We start from the raw sequence: 14,292 nt of genomic DNA on the forward strand, positions 1-14,292 counted from the left end.
ATTTTCAAGCACTCCCCTTAGATTTTGCAGTGATGTAGTGTCCCTATGAGTGACATAACAGTAAGCCAATCACGTGGCAACTAGAGAACATTACCAACCCCTACGCTCAGTATTTTCCGCTGGCTGCCCCACCACCACAGAAAGCAAAAAAGAGACCATGATTGTATGTGGCTTTATTAACTCTTATTATTATTTATTTATTTATTTATTTATTTACTTTAAATGTTATTTGCTGACAGATATCAAATGTTATTTGGCACATGCGCCAAATACAACAGGTGTAGAACTTACAGTGAAATTCTTACTTACACGCCCTTAACCAACAATGCAGTTTTAAGAAAAATACCTAAAAAATATGTACAGTGGTGGCCAAAAGTTGAGAATGACACAAATATACATTTTCAGTCTGCTGCCTCAGTTTGTATGATAGCAATTTGCATATACTCCAGAATGTTATGAAGAGTGATCAGATGAATTGCAATTAATTGCAAAGTCCCTCTTTGCCATGCAAATGAACTGAATGCCCAAAAAACATTTCCACTGGATTTCAGCCCTGCCACAATAGGACCAGCTGACATGTCAGTGATTCTCTCGTTAACACAGGTGTGAGTGTTGACGAGGACAAGGCTGGAGATCACTCTGTCATGCTGATTGAGTTCGAATAACAGACTGGAAGCTTCAAAAGGAGGGTGGTGCTTGGAATCATTGTTCTTCCTCTGTCAAACATGGTTACCTGCAAGGAAACACGTGCCGTCATCATTGCTTTGCACAAAAAGGGCTTCACAGGCAAGGATATTGCTGCCAGTAAGATTGCACCTAAATCAACCATTTATCGGATCATCAAACACTTCGAGAGCGGTTCCATTGTTGTGAAGAAGGCTTCAGGGCGCCCAAGAAAGTCCAGCAAGTGCCAGGACCGTCTCCTGAAGTTGATTCAGCTGTGGGATCGGGGCACCACCAGTACAGAGCTTGCTCAGGAATGGCAGCAGGCAAGTGTGAGTGCATCTGCACGCACAGTGAGGTGAAGACTTTTGGAGGATGGCCTGGTGTCAAGAAGGGCAGCAAAGAAGCCACTTCTCTCCAAGTAAAACATCAGGGACAGACTGATACTCTGCAATAGGTACAGGGATAAAGTCATTTTCATAAAGTGATTCTCATTTTCATAAATCCCCTTTCCGATTGTTTGGGGCATCCGGTGAAAAAGCTTGTCTGGAGAAGACGAGGTGAGTCCTGTGTCATGCCAACAGTAAAGCATCCTGGGACCATTCATGTGTGGGGTTGCTTCTCAGCCAAGGGAGTGGGCTCACTCACCATTTTGCCAAGAACACAGCCATGAATAAAGAATGGTACCAACACATCCTCCGAGAGCAACTTCTCCCAACTATCCAGGAACAGTTTGGTGATGAACTATGCCTTTTCCAGCATGATGGAGCAGGAAATCCCCAGACCTTAATCCCATTGAGAACTTGTGGTCAATCCTCAAGAGGTGGGTGGACAAACAAAAACCCACAAATTCAAACAAGCTCCAAGCATTGATTATGCAAGAATGGGCTGCCATCAGTCAGGATGTGGCCCAGAAGTTAATTGACAGCATGCCAGGGTGGATTGCAGAGGTCTTGAAAAAGAAGGGTCAACACTGCAAATATTGAATCTTTGCATCAACTTCATGTAATTGTCAAAAGCCTTTGATACTTATGAAATGCTTGTAATTATACTTCAGTGTTCCATAGTAACATCTGACAAAAATATCTAAAGACACTGAAGCAGCAAACTTTGTGGAAATTAATATTTGTGTCATTCTCAACTTTTGGCCACGACTGTACATGTAGGTAGAGGTGTTAAAGTAAAAATATATATTTTTTAACACTTAACAAATTCTTATTTACAATGACGGCCTACTGGGGGTTAACGAACTTGTTCAGGGGCGGAATGACAGATTTTTATCTTGTCAGTGCGGGGATTCGATCAGCAACATTTTGGTTACTGGCCGAACGCTCTAACCAGTAGGCTACCTGCCCCCCCCCCAGGAGTAGGAGTAGTAGAGTCTGACTAGGGTGGCTGGAGTCTTTGACAATTTGTAGGGCCTTCTTCTGACACCGCCTGGTATAGAGGCCCTGGATGGCAGGAAGCTTGGCCCCAGTGACGTACTGGTCTGTATGCACAACCCTCTGTAGTGCCTTGCTGTTGGAGGCGGAGCAGTTGCCAGGCAGTGATGCAACCCGTCAGGATGCTCTCGACAGTGCAGATGTGGAACTGAGGCCAAATCTCCTTAGGGAGAATGGGTCTTGTCATGCCCTCTTCACGACGTGCTTGGACCATGTTAGTTTGTTTGCCAGGTGAGACTTCCCTTCACTGTTGTCATCAGCAAACTTGATGGAGTCGTATCTGGCCGTGCAGTCATGAATGAACAGGGAGTATAGGAGGGGACTGAACGCACCCGAGGGGCCCCCGTGTTGAGGATCAGCGTGGCAGATGTGTTACCTTCCCATACCACCTGGGGGCGGCCCGTCAGGATGTCCAGGATCCAGTTGCAGAGGGAGGTGTTTAGTCCCAGGGTCCTTAGCTTAGTGATGTGCTTTGAGGGCACTATGGTGTTGACCGCTGAGCTGTAGTCAATGAATAGCATTCTCGCATAGGTGTTCCTTTTGTCCAGGTGTGAAAGGGCATTTTGGAGTGCAATAGAGTGCATCATTTGTGGACCTGTTTTTATCTGTATTATTTAAGTTGGCAAGTCAGTTAAGAACAAATTCTTACTTACAATGACAGCCTACCGGGGAACAGTGGGTTAACTGCCTTGTTCAGGGGCAGAACAACAGATTTTTATCTTGTCAGCTTGGTGATTCGATCCAGCAACCTTTCGGTTACTGGGCTACCTGTCGCCCCAAAACTAAGGATGGTTTTTGGGATAATGTTGTTGATGTGAGCCATGACCAGCATTTCAAAGCACTTCATGCTACAGATGTGAGTGCTACAGGTCGGTAGTCATTTAAGCAGGTTACCTTAGTGTTCTTTTGGTATTACCGACTCAGTCAGGGATGGGTTGAAAAATGTCAGTGAAAGCACTTGCCAGTTGGTCAGCGCATACTCGGACTACACGTTCTGGTAATCCGTCTGGCCCTGCGGCCTTGTGAATGTTGACCTGTTTTAAAAGTCTTACATCGGCTGCAGAGAGTGATCACACAGTCGTCCGGAACATCTGATGTTCTCATGCATGTTTCAGTGTTACTTGCCTCATCGCGAGCATGGAAGTAATGCTGACACATATTAATGCCAAAATAACATGTAATACAGGCAACAATAAAATAACTGGTATGCTTCAAAACTGGTTGCCGCTGTCGTTGAAGGTTAATAAACTCACTGGTTTGAGACCAGAAAATCAACCAAAAATGGCACTGCTAATAGCTCTATAATAGCTCTAAATGTTATTGAAAAAATTGTTCAGAGATTTAAAATTGTAAATTCATTATCATTTCAGACAGTTCTTTTTTCCTCCATTAATCCCCCCCAAAAAATATATAATTACTCAGACACGTGCGACCCAAATTTGAGAATCGCTGTTCTATTGTGTGAGGTACAACCATGGATGTCAATAACGTCTTTCCTCCTTTGTGTTCTCCAGAACAGTCTTGGGGGTCGTGTGAGGCTGATGATAACAGGAGCGGCCCCAGTGTCTCCAACCGTCCTGACCTTCCTTCGGGCTGCTCTTGGCTGCCAGGTGAGACTTCCCTTCATGGATTTACAAATTAAACGACAGGTGTAAGAAAGGATAAACTCCCTCTAGTCCATGCTTCCACCAATCCAATGCTTATAAATGCATGGGGAAGAGTGCACAAATGCAACCTTTCTCAGAGAATTTGGATGCAGAGCCTGGTTGTGTTCCAATTCTCTAACCTTCTAAAGAGGTATGTGCACTCATTCATTCACTCCCTCATGCATTTAAAAGCATTGTTTGGATTGGTGGAAGCATGGCTGGAATATTCATCATACCTTTCCTTTTAAATCCTTCAGGGGGAGTTTACAGGTAGAGAATTGGAATCTAGCCCGTCTCATAGGTAGCGATTCGGAGTATAGCCCATCTCATACCCTAGAGAAACGAGTCCCTCTTTGACCTTTCCTGTTTGTTCAACAGGATTCGCCTTAGAAAGATTGGATATAATGTTCTTTTCTATCAGTCAAAACAATCACTTCATGCTTGGGAATCAACCTCACACCCAACCAGGTGCTGTGGTGCCAAAAGATAGATGATACTAGCATGAGAAACACAAGTTACTTAATTACAATGCTTTCAAATAAATGTCTGCTGCTTCTACTTGACAGTTTTATGAAGGCTATGGTCAGACTGAGTGCACAGCCGGGTGCACCATGTCCATGCCTGGGGACTGGACAGCAGGTAATACACACATTCAAGCTTTACCGACACATCGCACAATGCATACCACCACATGTTTAATCCAACAAACAAGTCACACAAATGGCTCTACACTCTGATTCTACAATGAACAAGAACAGTTTTACTTCTGTGTCTTGTGTGGCTCACTGGAACCTTCATGAAACCTTATGAGACCATGTTTGCATTATGAAAGAACAGCCAAATAAAGTGTTACTGGAATGTGACAACTCATCTCTTTTTGCCCAGGTCATGTGGGGGCTCCACTGCCCTGCAACTATGTAAAGCTGGTGGACGTGACTGAGATGAACTACTTTGCTGCCAATGGGGAAGGAGAGGTGAGGTGTTTAGACCAATGGAAGACCCACCTCGGTCTCAAATTGCTCCCTGTCCCTCCCCCTTGGCCCTAACTAGTCGATGTTAGCATATCTGAAGGGTCTGGATAGGTATAAGCACTACAGTAGTAAAGCTTCCACCATACTGATCTGCAAACATTGAAGAATAAGGGCCAAGCCCAGTGGTAGGGTTTTAATACATGCGGTAAAGAGATGTTTGGAGTTTGACAAAACAATGTAAACCCCATGGAAATTCCACACATAGGGCCCATGTGTTGTTGATAGATCAGAATCTCCTCATTCACACCCATCAAAATTAGCCTGTCAACTCCAATACATGTTCATGTCATCGTCACCAATCAACTGCATTGCACTTAAAAACGACTTCATATACCACCATCGATCTCTATATGGCTAGCTATACTACCAGCTTATCTGAACAGGAGTTAGCATTTTGCAGACGTACACTATATATACAAAAGTATGTGGACATGCCTTCAAATGAGTGGATTCAGCTATTTCAGTCACACCTGTTGCTGACGGGGGTATAAAATCGAGCACACAGCCATGCAATCTCCACAGCCAAACATTGGCAGTAGAATGGCCTTACTGAAGGGCTCAGTGACTTTCAACGTGGTACTGTCATAGGATGCCACCTTTCCAACAAGTCAGTTCGTATAACTTCTGCCCTGCTAAAGCTGCCCCAGTCAACTGTAAGTGCTGTTATTGTGAAATGGAAACGTCTAGGAGCAACAACGGCTCAGCCATGAAGTGGTAGGCCACACAAGCTCACATAACTGGAGTGCCGACGCGTGTGGTGCGTAAAATTGTCTGTCGGTTGCAACACTCACTACCGAGTTCCAAGATGCCTCCGGAAGCAACATCAGCACAAGAACTGTTCGTCGGGAACTTCGTGAAATGGGTTTCCCTATGGCCGAGCAGCCGCACACATGCCTAAGGTCACCATGCTCAATGCCAAGCGTCGGCTGGAGTGGTGTAAAGCTCACTGCCATTAGACTCTGGAGCAGTGGAAACTCATTCTCTGGAGTGATGAATCACGATTCACCATCTAGCAGTCCGACGGATGTATCTGGGTTTGGCGGATGCCAGGAGAACGCTACCTGCACCGATGCATTTGGTGGAGGAGGAATAATGGTCTGGGGCTGTTTTTTTTTTTATGGTTTGGACTAAGCCCCTTAGTTCCAGTGAAGGGAAATATTAATGCTATAGCATACAATGACATTCTAGACGATTCTGTGCTTCCAACTTTGTATCAACAGTTTGGGGAAGGCCTTTTCCTGTTTCAGCATGATAATGTCCCCGTGCACAAGCGAGGTCCATAAAGAAATGGTTTGTCGTGATCGGTGTGGAAGAACTTGACTGGCCTGCACAGAGCCCTGACCTCAACCCCATCAAACACTTTTGGGATGAATTGAAAGGCCGACTGCAACATTACATTACATTACATTACATTTAAGTCATTTAGCAGACGCTCTTATCCAGAGCGACTTACAAATTGGTGCATTCACCTTATGATATCCAGTGGAACAACCACTTTACAATAGTGCATCTAAATCTTTTAAGGGGGGGGTTAGAAGGATTACTTTATCCTATCCTAGGTATTCCTTAAAGAGGTGGGGTTTCAGGTGTCTCCGGAAGGTGGTGATTGACTCCGCTGTCCTGGCGTCGTGAGGGAGCTTGTTCCACCATTGGGGTGCCAGAGCAGCGAACAGTTTTGACTGGGCTGAGCGGGAACTGTGCTTCCTCAGAGGTAGGGGGGCCAGCAGGCCAGAGGTGGATGAACGCAGTGCCCTTGTTTGGGTGTAGGGCCTGATCAGAGCCTGAAGGTATGGAGGTGCCGTTCCCTTCACAGCTCCGTAGGCAATCACCATGGTCTTGTAGCGGATGCGAGCTTCAACTGGAAGCCAGTGGAGAGAGGGTGACGTGAGAGAACTTGGGAAGGTTGAACACCAGACGGGCTGCGGCGTTCTGGATGAGTTGTAGGGGTTTAATGGCACAGGCAGGGAGCCCAGCCAACAGCGAGTTGCAGTAATCTAGATGGGAGATGACAAGTGCCTGGATTAGGACCTGCGCCGCTTCCTGTGTGAGGCAGGGTCGTACTCTGCGAATGTTGTAGAGCATGAACCTACAGGATCGGGTCACCGCCTTGATGTTAGTGGAGAACGACAGGGTGTTGTCCAGGATCACGCCAAGGTTCTTAGCACTCTGGGAGGAGGACACAAGGGAGTTGTCAACCGTGATGGTGAGATCATGGAACGGGCAGTCCTTCCCCGTTAGGATGAGCAGCTCCGTCTTGCCGAGGTTCAGCTTGAGGTGGTGATCCGTCATCCACACTGTTATGTCTGACAGACATGCAGAGATGCGATTCACCGCCTGGTTATCAGAAGGGGGAAAGGAGAAGATGAATTGTGTGTCGTCTGCATAGCAATGATAGGAGAGACCAGGCCTAATCGCTCAACATCAGTGCCCGACCTCACGAATGCTCTTGTGGCTGAATGGGAGCAATTCTCCGCAGCAATGTTCCAACATCTAGTGGAAAGCCTTCCCAGAAGAGTGAAGGCTGTTATAGTAGCAACGCCATATTAATGCACATGATTTTGGAATGAGATGTTTGACGAGCAGGTCTATATACTTTTGGTCACGCAATGGATTTTCTAAACCCTAAAGGACCACTTCTAAACATTATGCAGCAAAATCAGATTTTAGTAACCACATAGAAATCATGACGGATTTGATGAATATCCACGTTGTTAGATAAGCTTTTTTGAATGGGTGCCAATGACTGTGTCCTTGGGGTGCCTTCCACTGATCTCTTTACAGCGTGTATTGGGACCGACAGGAATATTGGGGTGGGGGTTTTCCCAGCTTGCTTTGATACTTCCCAATTTAATCATTAGCCTTTGAGGAGGTGGGTGTGTATCCTAGTCCCATGTTTGTATTTGATGTATATATAGTTCTGCTTCTTCGCAGGTGTGTGTGAAAGGACCAAATGTATTCAAGGGCTACCTGAATGACCCAGAGAAGACAAAGGAGGCCTTGGATCAGGATGGCTGGCTCCACACCGGAGACATTGGGAAGTGGCTGCCTGTAAGTACTGTCAACTCTACATTCAGCTAGCTGTGTTTCCCAATTCTGATCCTGGAGACCCAAAGGGTTCCACCTTCTTTAGGCATGATGATGACTTGATTAGTTGAATCAACTGTTAGTGCTATGGCAAAAACAAAAATGTGCACCCCTTTGGGTCCCCAGGACCAAGATTGGGAAACATTGAGCTAGCCTATAAGGCGGGGATGGGAAATTGTCCTCTGGTGGGGCTTGCACGGTGACCATTTTTGTGCCAGAAGTTTAAGTTAAATTACCTAGGCAAGTCAGTTAAGAACAAATTCCTTTTTCAGGGGCAGAACGACAGATTATTTTACCTTGTCAGCTCGGGGATTCGATCATGCAACCTTTTGGTTACTAGTCCAATACTCTAACCACTAGGCTACCTGCCACCCCAGAATACTCACCACACATCAGGTGGAGAGGTGAGGAGTGAAATATGCCAGTTAGGTGGCCATGATAAAATGGGGCCAGGTTGGGAGTTTAGCCATGACAATGGGGCTAACACCCCTACTTTTATGATAATTGCAATGGGATTTTTAATGACAACAGAGGGTCAGGACACCCGTTTTATTGTCCCATCCAAAAGATGGCACACTACGCAGGGCAATGTCCCCTTCACTGCCCTGGGGCATTGGGATCTCCTTAGCCCTCCAACACCACTGCCAGCAGCATCTGGTATCCCATCCAGGGAGCGACCAGGACCGACCCTGCTTAGCTGATGATGACGATTATGATGAAATAAGTACCAGGCAAAAGAGATCAGCAGACATTGGGCCTCAATCTATGACTGACTAAGAGCGGGAAAGTAGTAATGGGGCAAAATCTGATGTAGTTAATCAGTACTTAGTTAAGTTTGTTTACTCTACTTTCAGAATGGCATTCTGAAGATCGTGGACAGGAAGAAGCACATCTTCAAGCTGGCTCAAGGAGAGTACATTGCCCCGGAGAAGGTCGAGAACATCTACATCCGGAGCGACCCGGTGGCCCAGATCTTTGTCCATGGCGATAGCTTGCAGGTTTGTGACAAACCAAATCGTGTGTGCGCATGCCCGCATGTGTGCCAAGGCTTCTGCTGTGCGTGTTTCTATTGAAGCACTTTGTTTGTGGTTGGGTATGTACATGAATAATGTTGGTTGTGGATGTGTGCACCATCTAATTGAAACTTGTTTGGGTGACACTTATGACTTTCATATATAAGCCATTGCTTGTAAATGTTGATACATTTGTAAATTAGTATAAGTGCTTATGAATTGTAAAAAGCTAAATGTTTAAAAATGTCTTGTTTGACACAGGCATGCCTGGTGGGCATTGTGGTGCCTGATCCAGACTCCTTACCAGGATGGGCAAAGAAGAAGGGCATCGAGGGTTCTTATTTGGAGATGTGTGCAAGCAAGGTTAGCGAGCTTCAATGGTATGGCAGATTTACCTGACAGTGTATTCAGTGGCTGATTTCCACAGTCCATGCTAGCATACCTCTTACACTTCAGCAAGTGTTGTCCTCAGCAAAATGTCACTGGAGCTTGCAGAGCCTCTACAGTAGCTCATGGTCCAAACACAACAAGACAGTCGTGAAGAGGGCACGACAATGCCTTTCCCCCTCAGGAGACTGAAAAAAATATGGCATGGGTCCCCAGATCCTGAAAGTTCTACAGCTGCACCATTGAGAGCATTCTGACCGGTTGCATCACCACTTGGTATGGCAACTTTTCGGCATCCGACCATAAGGCCTTACAGAGGGTAGTGCGTATGGCCCAGTACATCACTGGGGCCAAGCTCCCTGCCATCCAGGACCTACTGTATATACTAGACGGTGTCAGAGGAACGCCCCAAAATTGAATCGTCAGACTCCAGTCACCCAAGTCATAGACTGTTGTCTCTGCTACCGTAGGGGAAGCAGTACCGAAGCACCAAGTCTAGGTCCAAAAGGCTCCTTAACAGCTTCTACCCCCAAGCCATAAGTCTACTGAACAATTAATCCCCCCCCCTGTTTTTACACTGCTGTTACTCTCTTCTTATTATCTATGCATAGTCACTTTACCCCTACCTACATGTACAAATTACCTTGACTAACATGTACCCCCGCACATTGACTCGGTACCGGTACCCCCTGTATATAGCCTTGTTATTGTTACTTTTTATTTCAGTTTATTTAGTAAATATTTTCTTAACTGGTTAAGAGCTTGTAAGTAAGCATTTCACAGTAAGGTCTGCACCTGTTGTATTTGGCGCATGTGACAAATAAGATTTGAGTGTAAAGCCTTAGAATGAAGCAATGTATTGGGCATGCTAGTGTGGATATCAGAACATAGCCAATCTCATCTCAAACACTCATCAGTTTTTATTTGTAATGAAAGTGCTCCATATAGACAATGTGACTTCTGACATGCACATTTTGGGGGGATTCTATTAATGATAGACTAATGAACAAAATACTGAAAGATAGTTTGAGTGAACTATCCCTTTTTAAGTACAGCCATTAAGATGTATTGTCTACACTGCCTTGTCTGAAGTGCCTATCTTTCCAGGAGTTGAAAAATGCCATTCTGGAGGACATTCTGAGGCTGGGGAAAGAAGGGGGACTGAAGTCTTTTGAGCAGGTGAGGAATCCTTCCTAACGCTCCACACATTCATTAGGCACCATTTAGACACGATAACACTCACAAGTGATGTTGGTGCCAAATTGTGCATGATTATAATGCTGCCTCTAGCCCAGAGTACTCTTGGAGAAAAAACAAAACATTTGCATCTCAATGGGACTCGGCTTGTTAAATATAAGCTAAACACATAATAAGCTGAATAATGAATAACATGCTGTCTCTGTCCCGTGCAGGTGAGAGATATCTCGCTGCACACGGAGATGTTCTCCGTCCAGAACGGCCTCCTGACGCCCACGCTAAAGGCCAAGAGGACCGACCTCCGCAGTCACTTCCGAGAGCAGATTGACCTGCTCTATGCCAAGATCAAGATGTGAACCCCAGGTAGAGGGGAAAGGGAAGCAGAGGGTGACAATCTGGAAACCATAGCCCGCTCCCCTTGACTGTAATGCTCATCGGAGGTGACGGTTGTGCCCTCTCTTGTCTACTGTGACAGTGTCTTTGGTCCCCTTGCTGTGTAGAAGAGATGGAGAGAGTGAGTCTGTTATGTTAGAGACTGGGATTCAAATAAACATAGGTAGACCCATGCACTGTGATTAGACTTTTTTTAAAGGCAATGTCCCAGAGATCACGTTCGCCATAAACTCAGCGCAATCACTTTTAGAAGTAGATTGCAGTGCACAGGTTATTTATCTACATTTGTTTATATCTAGGCCATAGTGAAAGGGGGAGAGGTTCATGCCTTACTGACCATGTGACTGTCAACCATTCCTGTCAGCCATTTCAAGTGCCAATCGAGTCGCCTGTTAGGAGTTTCTCGACTATCTCACGGTTGGTAATCCCTCAATTGTCAGTTTCAATTAACCAGTTTTTACTAATCATCTCTAAGTTCTGACAAACTTTAGTTTTATTCTTTTATTCTCTTTTTTGTTTATCTGCTTTATGTTTCAAGACCACACCCATGCAGACATTTCAGTTGTTGAAATACTGAGACAAACATTAGTACTGTCTTGTTCAACTTGAGAAATACAGTAGCTATTTATAGCAGTCTATTTAATGTTTGTTTCTTTTAATTTAAGTTGATATTTAATATCATTGATGAATGTTACTGTAAATAGTGTATCTGTAGAAAAAGTCACGAGAGGACTTCAATGGGTCACGGTTGATACAGTAGCATGTGTTCTTTCTTTTTTCTGCATTCCCTTGTTTTTCAACGTTGTACTGTCAGAAGGCCTTGTCTAAACCTTTCTGATCCTTCCATAACTATTTTAGCACAAGACAAGTAGGAAGATGTCCATTCTGAAAGGTGTTATGCTCTTGTGAATGGCACAAAAGCCTGGCAAAGGAAATAAGCCTCCCACACAGCAGGGATAAAAGACTGCATGTGCAATACCAGAACGAAAACACACAACCTAAAGTGCCACCAATGTCTCTGCTCACACACAGAAACATTTATTCCCTAAGTGTCCTTTTAAAACTACAGTGGCCTCAATGTGCCAAAATGCACACGCCGGGACCTGTCCTATCCATAGAAAACATAGTCCTGTCGGCCAAGGGATACCCGGGTCATATTCAGCAGGCAACAATCAGGAGCCTAGCTGCCAAATTCCAATTCTCTCACCAAAATGTGCGCTCGTTCCCTCCCCCTCATGGATGTAAAATAAATAATTGGGTGTAAAATGGTGCAAGGGCTCTCTAGATAGCCCATGCTTACACAAATCTAATGCTTTTTAAATGTGTTCAAACGGAGGTGGTGAAACTGACTTTTGTCCAATTGGAATGCACACTCGCCATCCGTTTTGAAGATGTTTTCTCCCATTTGATGCCTAATGAAGGATACCCTGGAGAATGATCAGGTTAAGCTGGCCAGTGCCAAGCCATGGCTCGCTGGCCCCTTGAGTTTGCTTTTTTTGGACAAAAATAGTGACTTATTTGTGTTAGGCCTAACCATCATTTACCTCTATAAGGAACCACATTATTGACATTTTAGTCTCCTTTGAGATCTAACAAAGAAATAAAAAAGGGTCCTTTTATGAATTCAGGTTATTTAACAATGAATTAAGTGCTCATGATGCACATTGACCTGTTTGTTAACATTGTTCTGTACATTATTGGGTTTATCTGCTTGATCATGTTTCGAGACACCATCACAGATGGCCAATACTAGGAACTTGAGCTCTCCTTAAATCGACAGTGTTCGGTTTTGATGTGTTTTGTACGGGAGTAAAATTCATACCTTTCATTTACTCCACTGTACCAAATAAACCTGTTTGTCCTACTGTAGCTCTCTCTGCTTCATTATACTTTTTGTTGTTGTATACAGACATTCTTTGAGATGTACACAATATGATAACTGATTTCAGTCAACACAAAAAACAAACTTTATTCATAATGCATGGTTTTATTTGTTTATTTAGATTCCCATTAGCTTTTTCAGAAGCATCTGCTACTCTTCCTGGGGTCCACAAAAAACACACATGACAAGTAACAAAACACTGATAGACAAGGAGTCACACTTTAAAAAAAAAAAAATACAATATACAAACAATGCATCTAAAAAATGTTTGTCCCCTCTGTTCCATGAGATGTTTAATCCGTTTCCTAAAGGTAATTTTGATATTTTCTTGAGTAATTGTAATTGGGAGTGCCATGCAATCATGGCTCTGTATAATAATGTGCGTTGCTGTGAATTTGTTTTGGACTTCGGGACTGTGAAGAGACCCCTGGTAGCATGTCTTGTGGGCTATGTATTGGTGTCTAAGCTGAATGTTATTTGATAATGCATACAATCCTGGAATTTTCATTGCAGTAATATTTCTCAAACTAGTAGAGAAGCAGTTCATCTATCATGAACCCTCAACCAGGATAGACTGGCGTGCATCTTATGTATGTGCTGCTCTGTTTTGAGCCAGCTGCAGCTTTGCTAGGTCTGTCTTTGCCGCACTTTACCATATTACCGGACTGACAGTAATCAAGGTGGGACAAGCCTTAACAACTTGTACAGTTGATTTTTGTATAAACATTTTTTTTTTTTATAACATACACCCTTTCCCCATCTTCACAACTTTGTCAATGACTTGATAATTGACCATCCAATGTTATACCTAGGAGTTTGCTTCCTCAACTTGCTCAGTGGTCACACCCTTTATGCACAACTCCAGTTGAGGTTTAGGTCTTACTGTTTTGAAGCAAATAAAATGCTTTTAGTTTTTGATGTATTTTAGACTAGTTTATTATTAACCACCCATTCTAATACTAACTCTTTATTTAGAATTTCAGTGAGCTCACTGGCTTTTGGGTGCTGACATGTTAAGTGTGGAATCATGCGCATACATGGTCATTTTAGCTTCGTGTAAGACCTGTGATAAATCATTTATAAAAATAGAGAAGCGTAACAGACCAAGGCAACTGCCCTGTACATATCTGATGTTACAGAAACATCCATTGAACACTGGGTTCTATTGGCTAAATAACTCCCCAACCATGTGATTGCAGGTGATGTAAAGTCGGAGCAAGTGAGTTTCTTCAATAACAATTTATGATCAATCAAAGGCTACACTGAAATCTAACAATACAGCTCCAACTATCATGTTAATATCCATTTATTTTAACCGATCTTTCATCTGAGTCAATGCAGTACTAGTTGAGTGCCCTACTCTATATGCATGCTGAAATTCAGTAAACTTGTTCCCTGAAGAATTACCTTGTGGCTCAGTTGGTAGAGAGCATGGCACTTGCAACGCCTGGATTGTGGGTTCGATTTGCACGGGGGACCAGTACAAATAAATGTATCCACTCTGGATAAGAGCGTCTGCTAAATGATTAAATGTAAAATGCATTTGGTCAAACA

General features: G+C 44.0%; 1 protein-coding gene across 2 annotated transcripts in view; it reads left to right on the top strand.

Moving 5' to 3' along the window:
* The window catches only part of acsl1a (acyl-CoA synthetase long chain family member 1a), a 51,326-nt gene extending 38,601 nt beyond the window's left edge, over window positions 1–12,725 (top strand). For both annotated transcript variants that reach the window (XM_014195507.2, NM_001173571.1), the window contains exons 14-21: window positions 3,620–3,715; window positions 4,318–4,390; window positions 4,637–4,725; window positions 7,714–7,830; window positions 8,721–8,864; window positions 9,141–9,242; window positions 10,374–10,445; window positions 10,679–12,725. In XM_014195507.2, coding sequence (XP_014050982.1) covers window positions 3,620–3,715; window positions 4,318–4,390; window positions 4,637–4,725; window positions 7,714–7,830; window positions 8,721–8,864; window positions 9,141–9,242; window positions 10,374–10,445; window positions 10,679–10,819 — 834 coding nt within the window. In that variant the 3' untranslated portion in view covers window positions 10,820–12,725. The remainder of the gene's footprint in view (window positions 1–3,619; window positions 3,716–4,317; window positions 4,391–4,636; window positions 4,726–7,713; window positions 7,831–8,720; window positions 8,865–9,140; window positions 9,243–10,373; window positions 10,446–10,678) is intronic.
* Window positions 12,726–14,292: the final 1,567 nt, after the last annotated feature.

The sequence above is a fragment of the Salmo salar genome, chromosome ssa04, assembly GCF_905237065.1.
Source record: "Salmo salar chromosome ssa04, Ssal_v3.1, whole genome shotgun sequence".
Classification (NCBI taxonomy): Eukaryota; Metazoa; Chordata; class Actinopteri; order Salmoniformes; family Salmonidae; genus Salmo; species Salmo salar.